Consider the following 12,027-nt stretch of genomic DNA (forward strand, 5'->3'; position numbering starts at 1 on the left):
ACGGCCGTTTGGTAAACTTCAATGACTACCGAATGGGCGCAATTAGCTACTTTTTTAAAATAAAGATGGTGTTTTATATGGCTGCAATCTCATCTGCTGCAGTTTCTCTGTATTCTTAAGTTAGGTTGCTACTGTTTTGCTGCCTGTTATGCAGCTATTTTGATGCTGTTATGCTGTCCAATTTAACCACATCTGACGTTCTAAAGGCTTTTGTAACAGAATGTGTAAAGCGGAATGTGTAAAGCTCTACTGTTCTGTTGTCCAAGTCATGCTGTTATGCTATTAACCGAATGTGTAATTGGCTTTTGTAAAGGCCTATTCATGTGTTATTTGATTTTGTAAAGGCATGTGGCGTATTAGCTACGATGTATATTAGGTTGTGTCATGTGTTTCTTTTTCCTGTATCTAGAGGGGATTGAAATATTCGTTTTGCGTTGTAAATTGTTTTGTTTTGTTTTCCTCTTGGGGTATGCCCCTTGTAGGCTGTATATTCACCTATCTTTTTTTCTATTGCAAGCTGGTTTATCCAAAAAAAAGATATATCTCCATACAACTGATAAAGACCAAGCACAAGTTTTTGCAATGAATTGTCAATAACGTAACTTTTCATGTACGAAACATCCCTTTAAACCTTGGTTATGAATTAGTTATCCAAAAACTGGACAACATTATGAACATATATGGTCATATAATTGAGTATGACATACGTAACTCTAAAAAGCAGCCATACGTAATGTTATATAACGTTATATAACTATAATAACGTTATATACAGTGTACCTGAACAGGAGAACAAACTGTGCAAAACTCATGTATACAAAATATTAAACTCTTTATTTATCCATAATCCAAACGAAACAACTTCAATATTTAAGCATGAATAAGGGGAAAAAAAACCCCAAACTTTATTCTATTCTTCATCATAATCTCTCATTTATTCTCATATTTGACTCCTTGCTTCATATATCGCTTGGCTCTTTGCATGTTCTTCGGTTGTGCTTTGAAGCCTTGTGGCACCTCTCACATTTATTTGGCCTAGTATATGACTCTTCACCCCTTGAACGAATGCGTTTAACTTTGGGCCTACCTGTTGGCCGCCTATTCCGTGGAGGGTTTATAACCCGGTCACCATCCTTTGTAAAATCAGAAATGTCAGTCTCTACAACTGGATATATGGGTTCTTTATATGCACGCCGATACGCATCGACAAGGTATAACGGATCCATGTGGTCCACCAAAGTTCCTTCCCCTCCGCAAGCTTTTATAATAACCGTTGCAGCATGCCTACACATGAAACCGGTAGACTGCCACTGACCACAAGAGCACGTCCTTTCCTCAACAGATACTACCTTCGGGGGAAGACAGCGCACCTCGTACAAACCACCCTTCGACATAATGATCCTCCACGACCTTCCTTTCTTGATAAAGCGAGCTAACTTCTTATCCATATTCTGACAAATAACTGAATTCCATTTCATCGACTTTACCCTCATAGCTGCCATTTGCTTCATAATTTTGCGACGAAGTTCATCAACTAAATAAAAAACAGGCATTTCCCGAGCTTTAAGAATCCAATTGTTAAACGACTCCATGGCACTAGAGTTCATCTCGCCGTACCGTTGACCTTTAAAATACGCGTTACTCCAATGCTCTTTAGGGACACTCGCAATAAAGGTCCTAGCTTTATCTCCACCAAATTGGTAAAAATCTTCCTCCGCAGCTTTGTAAACCGACACCGATGAAGCATATGCACATTTGTTGAACAATTCTACGAGCCTGTTCTGAAAACCTTTCCTAAATCGACCAGGAAAGTGATCCTTCAAGTTAAACTGTAGGTGATAAAGACAATATGCATGATGACAACCGGGGAACATAACAGGAATGTTGTTGACAAGACCTGCGTTACGATCAGTAATAAAGGTAATAGGACGAGTGGACAATATACTCCTCAAAAGGCCAAGAAACCAAGTCCAATTAGCATCATTTTCAGCGTCACAAATTGCATAAGCTATAGGGAATAAACCTGCACATGAATGATAAACGTATAACGTTATATGCGAACTTCTATCATGTGTAGCTTCACATAATAGAACATACAATGTTATATATTCAAAACTGTACAAATGAAATTTAATATATAAGGTTATAACATAAACAACGAACACAAACATACATTGATTTGCATCTTTCCCTGTTGCGGCAAGGAGTGTTCCTTTGAATCTACCTTTCAAATAGGTGGCATTAAGACACAGAAAAGGCCGACAGTAATTGAACCCCTTGATACAAGCATCAAACGACACAAATAGCCGTGAAAACTCTTTGGTTACAGGATCAGATTCTAGCCTCAATACGCTCCCCGGATTCGTAGCCCTTGCAGCTTCAACGTACCACTGAAGCCTATCGAATGAACCTTCATAATCTCCATACAATTCCCCCCTTGCCTTCTCCACACCTAACCAAGCATTATGATAGCACAAATCAAGACCATACTTGTCCGTAAACCAATCCTGCATGTCGATTGGAGAAGTCTTGGGTTTTTTCTCAACAATCCCAGTTATCTCATTCGCAACCAGACGGGATGACAAGCGCTTATGCTTATTGGTTCGGTATGTTGACCCACAATTATGCTCATTATGACACTTTTTAATATGAAATACTCCATTGGTTCTATTTAAAATAGCATGCACGTTCCATTCACACCCTGTAATAACACAAACAGCCGTAACCCTAAGTAAATCATTTTTCACGAAACGGTACATAAAGCCATTCTCAATAGCATATTTAGCTAGCACAGCCCTGAACTCCTTCACACCTAAGGGAAATTCTTGTCCAACACCCTCTATCAAATTAGCCCAAGCTTCCGTCAAATACCTAGTCTCCGTATGTTTACAATACTTTTCCGCGGGGTCCATTCTATCCACATATTCTACCTCATCATCAACAACTTCATCAACATCATCCACTTCATCAATAGTACTACCAACAATTAACCGGCTACTATGTTCATTCTTATCAACCTTGGCATTTATGCGATCACAATTACTAAGCAAGAAAAGCATGTTCTCAAAATCAGATTCATTCTGAAGAGCACAATAACCATCCTCATAAGCATATGAAACAGAAAACCTCCCTACCGACAGATTCTTCCACCTATTACAAATGCTGCTTGAGACATCCTTCAACCTACCACCACTCGATAACCTCACCGGAAAAATCTGCAACCCATACTTACAAATAAACATGACTATTGAATCCATAACAACTGCACACATAACAATACACAACAAAAAAAAATCAAATAACTGATAAATAAGGTTATATATCAAAAAGAGGACAAAGTTTCAAACATATATGGTCATATATTTGCGTATGTCATATGTAACTCATAACTCTATATACAATGTCATATAACGTTATATAATAGCAATAACGTTATATCAGTTTCAAAAACGTTATATAAGAACACTAACGTTATATGCATAGTATCTGAAAAGGATAATATAGAATCTCATATAACGTTATATAAGTATAACAACGTTATATTGTTGTTATACTTATATAACATTGGAGATAGAGAGAGAGAGAGAGAGAGAGAGAGAGAGTGAGAGAGAGACGATAGAGAGAATGAGAGAGATACCCAAGAGAGAGTGCGCCTACAACATCAACAGAGAGAGAGAGTGAGTGAGAGAGATACCCGAGAGGGAGGGAGGCGAGACTGCTTGGATCAATATAGGGAGACGACAGACGATCACTGGAGGAAATTTATGGGAGATCAATCGATTTTTGCGAGACTGCTCTTTCTCTCTGTCGCTCTATTCAGCGTAACTGTTATTTCCCGAGATCTTTGCGTGAGTGATTTCAAACGTAGGATAATGGGGTAAACGGAAGAGATTTGAATGGGAGGGTAAATCTGTAAGGCACTATTTCCCTTTTAAAATGTAGTGGACTTCATGCCTTATCAAATACATATTAGTGGACTTAGTGGGTTAGAAACTTGATCAGTAGACCTAATGGGTTAGAAGTAGGCTATAGTGGACCCTAGGCCAATTTTTTATCTTTTTTTCCTCTTGTGCAATTTGCGTTGCAATTTGCATTGCCGATTGTAATGATATCCAGATTTGTTGTGAGGGTAAAAAAAAAACCTTCTTCATTTCGATCCTATAGAATGAACTTAAGGGCAATCATGATTAAACTTTTACCAAATCCTGATATCCTGATTTGTCGTGAAGGTAAAAAAAACTTCTTCATTACCAATGCACTTTTGGATGGTTCAGATTGAAATCCTCACCCTCCTTGTATGTTCACAAAAAAATAGATTCAAACATTATACTCAGGACAACAATCACTCCAATTTGAACCGAGCATAATCGAAATTTTTTGGAGTTGAACTTAACAAATAGAACTGGACCAAAAAAAAACGTGAAGAACTGGAAAAAAACGAAGTGAAGAGCCATACCTGTGGTGAGAGAATTGGAGAGAGGCGAGAGTCAGGGAGACGGAAAAGAGAACTGGAAAGAAAACGTTTAGGGAGAGAGAGAGAGAGAGAAAGAGAAACGATTAGGGAGGAGAGGGAGATAAATTTGTTTCACCCAATTTGTATAGTTCAATCAACGGCAAAATTGCCTTACCCTATTTGTATTTCCATTATAGCACTCACCCAATCAACGGCAAATTCAGAAATCACCCATTTGTATTTTGGAAATACTCACCCAATCAACGGCAAGTCTTTACAATCAAGTCTTTAAGTCCACCCAAAATCAACTACAATCAGTAATTTCGAAAATCATTACAATCGGCAAATATGGATCTTTAAGTCCATAACTAAATAATGTCCAACCAATCAACTACAATTGGCAATTTCAGAAATCATTACAATCAGCAATCGGCAAATATGGATATTTAAGTCGTTACAATCAATTTTTTTTTTTACCCTCACAACAAATCTGGATATATCAGGATTTGGAAAAAGTTCAATTTATCCCTCGATTTTCTACCATGTAATCTCAGCCGCTGAAAAAATGTGTACCGATCATAGGGTCCAAAATTTAGGAGGAAATTTAGGGATTCAAAAACTTCCCTGTCATATTATATAGACTAGCAAATAAGGCTCAATGAACTCACCTCGATCCTTCCTTCGTCAATGATCTCACCTCCTCATGTTTACATTTTTTGAAAGAAGCTTCAAATAGGGCTCATATAATCAAGATTTAGAACTGAATTTTTTAAAAATAGAAAGTTTCACAACAATGGAACTCAGTAAGTGCATTTGATAAACTATTTATGAACCAAATATAATTGAAGCAACTAATGAAAAAATATGAACGTGTAAGCCAACAACTTTCTAGTAGATTTCATTCATTAGCGAAGGTCCATGCCTGTGCCTGAAGGCACGAAGCAAACATGAATGAAAGGCCACATTGATCCAACTCCGAGACCTCGCAAACTTGCATTTCAAATAAGCTTCACAAAATTCGTCCAACTTAATTATTGAACTTCGAAAAAAAGACTACTTATAAAATAGAGTTTGAGACTATAATCTTATAGCAACTTGCATGTTTGGATGTGTATCCCCTTCCTTCCCGTAAGCTCTTGTAGCAACTTGCAAAGGAAGTCTAAAAATGTCGACTACACATCACAAAATAATACCTAAAACAATTAACATCTAGAAACAAAACCAAAGTTGAAGTACTTATAAAAAATAAAAAAAAAACCAAAGTTGAAGTCGATTTCGAACTATCAAAGAGATCATTGCGAGAGTGCGTGCACAGGTGAATAAAACTAAAATTGAATCAATGCCAAAATTGGTTCTCCATAAACGGAGCGAATGAGACAGAGAGAAACCATTGACTGAAAAGGCGACAGTGAATCGCAACTAACAGAGACTCCTTTGGCCTTCAAACGTGAAAAAAAAAAAATTAAAGGAACAAAATTTCAAATCTAGCCCTTTTTATTTGTACCATCAAGCCCGATGTTCATATATTTGGCACTCTTAAAAGGGAAAACAATTACCTTAGCCTAGTTTAGTCAAATCTAACGAAGAACAAAATACATAGAAGCAATGGTCTAACCTATGCACGTTACCTTCTTAAGCTTGGTAGTTACTCCTAATAAATCTACACACACAATCTAAAGAAGTTCAGATCCTTTTACGTGCTATAAAGAAAATAAAACAAAAATAAGCCAATCTACCGTAGGTGGCGTTATGTCTTCCTTGTCCACTCATTTTCCCAATCTACAGTTGGTTGTCATTATGCTATTGTACACTCATCAAGAAGATAGTTAAAAAACTGGAAGAACTATAGCGTTGCTCAGGCAACTCGAACTTAAAGTCCCCTAATCCGAAAGAGATTTTATAGCGTACATTTACAAATAATTTGTCAACCCCATATAAATACCCAAAACCTAGCTTTCTAGTCAAAAGCTTAACTTGAACACATCATTTTTTTAAGTTAAACTAAATGTAAAAAGCAAAGATCGAAGTAGACAAAATTTTAAGGCTTCCACTATGGACATCAAAATCATTCAAAGCCGAAATAAAAATCACCACCAATCTGAATTATGGGTTGAAGCAGTTGCAGCACAGAGACATCAATTTAGCGGGGCTGTAGGAGATATGGGAAACATGTAACGAGAACAAACAGAAATTTTGGAATCCTAGCTTAAAGAAATTAAAGAGCAACAAATTAACATAAAGATTACACAACCTTAACAAAGAAAAAAATCCCAATAAATAAATCTGTAAATCATGTACATTAATCCAAATATGCTCAGCAAATCTCAAACCAAACTACTTTCCCTTTATGACCTAATCCGATCTTCCATTGGGTTCACTATATGCTCGGCAACAAAAGATAGTTTACCAAATTTAGACAACAAAAGTCTAATGGGCCCGAACGCGTGTGTGAGTGTGTGTAGTGGGGAGTGTAAAATGGGTATGGTTGTAGAATGATTGACCCAATTCCAATTGTTTATGTTAAGTACTGTAGTTATCCAGAGATCTAAACTAAATAACTTAGCTTCCACCTCTACTCCAAGTGTATTTACATCCTTGTTGAAATTGTGTCTAGTTTGTGTCTAGTTTTACATGGCACCTCTAATTCCAATTTGCATCTAGTTTTATATGCCACTTATACCTAAACCTCTTACATCCTTGTTGAAATTGAATATGAAACTTGAAATCCACAGTACCTCCTATTTTGTTGTCGGGGATGTAAAACCAATTTTAGAAGGCTCTCTGTAATGGCCGCCGTCATACCCGAGTCTAATTTTCTCGATTCTCCTACGCGTCTATCATTTTTTTTTAGGAATTACAATGAGCAACTCCATCACACCTGCGAAAATGAGAAATGAAACCACTTAGGAATGATTTGCAGTGTTGCTCAAGAGCTATGCATATAAAAAAGAGCTCTCTTTTAGTAACCACACTTTCTAATCAAAACCACAACCTTCAGCCACATTCAAATTCAAACAAACAAATGCAGATGAAAACCAATTAAACAGCAACAACCCATACGTTTACTATTAACTAAATTGCAGAAAATCCACGCAACTATAAAACCCCCTTGTATATCCTTTCACGATCAATCCACAAAGATTTCAGCGGATGAGTTTCGCCAACAGATGGATTAATCACTCCTTCCCCCATCTTCTACTCTATCTTTCACATAAAGTTAAAAAGGTTGTGATTGATCTAGAGTTTACTGGGGATAAATCATTTGCTGAAACAAACAAATGGGACCCAATCTGACCTTTGGATTAAAATACACAATTCAAGTTGCCCATCAACATAAAGTAAAAATACCAATAAGCCTAAACCAAGAATAATAGAGGTTTTGGGGGAATAATACGACTGAAAAAGAGGTGTTTGCTGCAATCAATGGCTCACGCCGGCGATTTTCTTTCACACCGATCAAGCAATCTACATGGTTTCCCCAAAAAGGAACAAACGAAAAACAGATTGGGGTCATTTCATTTTGTGGGTTGCTATGTTAGGAAGGCTCTTAACTAAGGATCGGTTGGCTAATTGGCATGGGGTTTTATCTCAATGATAGAAGTTGTGTTCTATGGTTTGGAAACTAATAATCACCTATTCTTTGATTGTGTGTTTACCTCCCTAGTGTGGACTGAGATTAATTTGTGGCCTTGGGCAGCCTTCCTGGGATCTTGTTTCAAAGATCCATTGCAAAGGAAAATCTCTGAAACTGTGTACAGGAAAAACGAAGTTTGTGTACAGCAAAAACAGGCAACACTGCATTTCAAACCAAAGTTTGTACATGTACCGAAAAAATAACTCACCTCAATTTGACGTAGTTCCGAAGCAGTTATTGGTGATTTCGGTGGTGTGGTGAGAGAGGTAGAGAAAGTTAAGAAGATGAATGGTAAAAGGAATGAATATTTAGGAATTATGATACCTAAATGAATAGAAGAAATTATTATGATAAAATGAATAGAAGGTATGATTTCGGTGATTGAATTTGGCATAAAATGGGAGACTTTTATAAAAGGAATTAATAGAAGCCATAGAAGGTATAATTTCACCGAAAAGTCTCATGTAATAAGGTATGATAAATGATACTCCTAAAAGGTATCTATATAAGGAATGATTCGAAGGAATAGCACCCGTAAATCACAGTTGTAGGTTTCCTTCCCAAATATATATTCTAACCCTACCACCCATAGATCTCAGCCGTAGAAAAAATGTGTACCGATCCTAGGGTCCAAAATATAGAAGAAAATTTAGGAAATTTGAAAACTTCCCTGTCATATTATATTCTTTGATTGATTGTGTGTTTACCTCCCAAGTGTGGACTGAGATTAATTTGTGGCCTTGGGCAGCCTTCCTGGGATCTTGTTTCAAAGACCCATTGCAAAGGAAAATCTCTGAAATTGTGTACAGGAAAAATAAAGTTTGTGTACAGCAAAAACAGCCAACACTGCACTTCAAACCAAAGTTTGTACGTATACCGGAAAAATAACTCACCTCAATTTGACGTAGTTTCGAAGCAGTTATTGGTGATTTCGGTGGTGTGGTGAGAGAGGTAGAGAAAGTTAAGAAGATGAATGGTAAAATGAATGAATATTGAGGAATTATGATACCTAAATGAATAAAAGAAATTATTATGATAAAATGAATAGAAGGTATGATTTCGATGATTGAATTTGGCATAAAATGGGAGACTTTTATACAAGGAATTAATAGAAGCCATAGAAGGTATAATTTCACCGAAAAGTCTCATGTAATGAGGTATGATAAATGATACTCCTAAAAAGTATCTATATAAGGAATGATTCGAAGGAATAGCACTCGTAAATCACAGTTGTAGATTTCCTTCCCAAATATATATTCTAACCCTACCGCCCATAGATCTCAGCCGTAGAAAAAATGTGTACCGATCCTAGGGTCCAAAATATGGAAGAAAATTTAAGGGATTTGAAAACTTCCCTGTCATATTATATAGATGGTTGTTTCCAAATAGTATGGGTTGCTCATCTTATTGAATTTTGTGACCATACGGGCTACAACTACTTCAACGGAGATGAGTTTTTAAAGTTGAAATTGATAAAAATTTACCTTCGAACTACCATTTCACAATAGAGATTAAGTGTATTAAAATCTTAATTGAAAGTGAGTACTTGAATAAATTAAAGGAAATTGACTTCTACACTCCCCTTTTTATCACATACACTCCTTTTTTTTGTCTTTATTTGGTTTGAATTTACTTTATTGCCCCTTAATGTGTGAAAAAGTGAATTTATGAAAGGGTAAAAAGGTAAATTCACATGAATAAGGACAAAAAAAAGGAGTGTGTGTGATAAAAATGGGAGTGTAAAAGTCAATTTCCTAAATTAAAGTATGGTAACTTAATTACAGTAAATGGATCTTGCTAATCATAAAACAATATAATCGGGTTACATTTTGATTTTAAAATTTATGTAATTGAAGCTAAAAGCGCAGAATTAACCTTCATTTTTTTTTTACTTGTAGTATGTCTTTTTATTTTCTATAACTTAACAGTAAATGGACAACCAAGCTTGGAGACATACTTAAACAACCCAAACATCAGGGATGACACTGATGATAATTTAGGTACCGGGTTCAGTTCCAATCCAGTTTTATAATGGTCTAGTATGGTCTAATTTTGGGCCGTTGTAGGCTCCGACCGGGTCCACAACAACAATCGGAACCATTCATTTTGTAGAGATCGTTGAGTATGTGATCCACGCCAAAAATTAGCTTGATCAAACATCAATTGATACATGAATGAAACATATTTTTACAAGAAAAAAATTTGGGCAATTATTAGTTTCAATTTAATTTTTGTCTTCGCATCTTTGTCATACAAATATGTTTCGTTCATGTACCAATGGATGTTCGATCAAGCTAATTTTTGGGTTGGATGACATACTTGACGAACTCTATAAAATGAACGGTTCCAATAGTTATTGTGGGCTCGGGAAAGGTCCACATGGACTCACAATGACCCAAAACTGGACCATTATAAAAACTTGATTGGAACTGAACCCCTAGGTACGTTGTATCCCATAACTTTGATTTCTTAGTGTTATATATTCTCCTTTTGTACCCAAAAAATAAAAGTATTAATACTATGCTTTGACATAGTGGTTAATTGGTTATGTGCTTTAAGAAAATTTCAATAGTGTAATCTGCATATACTCCAAACTAATCTTTTCCAAAAAAGAAAAAGTGGGACCACTTGGTTAATTTTAGAGAAAATTTCAAAATGACACATGGATTTTGTATCAAATGTCACAAAGACACTTGAATTTAATTTATTTCAATTAAACACCTGTATTAACAAAATCCTCAAATTTAGACACCTGAACTTAAGTTTATTTCAATTAAATACATGTACTGACAAAATCCTCAAATTTAGACCCCTGCCGTTATACTTCGTCCTAAAAATTACTGATATGACATCTCCAACCCGTTTAAGTTGCCCCATTGCACATGTTTTCAACAGGGGACGATGCACCCAAGCGAAACCCATCATTAGAAGTATGCCGAGCAGAAAGAAGAATTGGTTTTGGACAAAAAAACATGATTTAGAAGGAAAATGACCTTAACCTAATTGATTTCCCTCCATTTCTCTCTCCAGAAGTCTGCCTATTGTTCCACAATCTCCCTCACTTCAACCCTAGACCTGAAGTCTGCCTATGAGTTTCGCTTGGGTGCATCGTCCATTGTTAGAAACATATGCAATGAGGCAACTTAAACGGGTTGAAAATGCCATGTCAGCAATTTTTGGGACGGAGTATAACGATGGGGGTCTAAATTTGGAGATTTTGCTAGTACAAGTGTTTAATTGAAATAAACTTAGGGGGTGTTCCAGATGTGCAGTAAAAAGAACTTTTAGAAAAAGAAGGTTTTTCAAGCTCAAATATAATGAAAAGGGAAATTTTTAAAAATGGTCCCTCTAGTTTGCACGAGTTCTCATTTTCGTCCCTCTACTATTAATTGTATCATTTTTAACCCTATAGTTTTCATTCCATCTCAATTTCGTCCTTCTCCCTGACGCCGTCCATGAAACAAACGGAATTGAAGGGCAAAATTGTCATTTTCTCTCACAGAGGGACCAAATTGAAATTTTATGCAAACCAGAGGGATTATTTTTAAAATTTTACATTTTACTTTTGTTTTTTGCAAATAAATTAAAAAAGACCATAAGAAATGTATTTGACAACTGAATTATTTTTTATTGGGTAATCAAACTATATTGAAAAATTTATATTTCATTACACATTACAAAAATATTAGAAAATGCACAAATCAACGCCTTAGCTAATGTCTTTGTATCATGTTCTTATAATCTTCTTATTTTTTCACCCAATAAAAAAATGTTTAAAATCCGTGTTTATTTGTTATATGAGTGATCTTATGAGTAAGTCCAAAAATAAATACACTTATACCCATATTTTAATGTATTTGATCTCTTAATATTTAATAGTGTTTCATTGCTTAATTAAACACAATTACAAAATTTCTAAATACTACTGAACAACTTTTTC

General features: G+C 35.7%; 1 protein-coding gene across 1 annotated transcript; it reads right to left on the reverse strand.

The window, feature by feature from the left end:
- Positions 1-959: 959 nt before the first annotated feature.
- LOC131298657 (uncharacterized) lies at positions 960-9,585 on the reverse strand. The gene is made up of 6 exons (XM_058324132.1): positions 9,572-9,585; positions 8,795-8,880; positions 8,110-8,201; positions 4,766-4,844; positions 2,174-3,262; positions 960-2,023 (listed from the first exon to the last, which is right to left on the reverse strand). Exons 1-6 carry the CDS (start codon positions 9,583-9,585, stop codon positions 960-962), a joined length of 2,424 nt encoding a protein of 807 aa, XP_058180115.1.
- Between the last annotated feature and the right edge of the window lie 2,442 nt (positions 9,586-12,027).

This window comes from Rhododendron vialii, chromosome 8a (assembly GCF_030253575.1).
Source record: "Rhododendron vialii isolate Sample 1 chromosome 8a, ASM3025357v1".
NCBI lineage: Eukaryota > Viridiplantae > Streptophyta > Magnoliopsida > Ericales > Ericaceae > Rhododendron > Rhododendron vialii.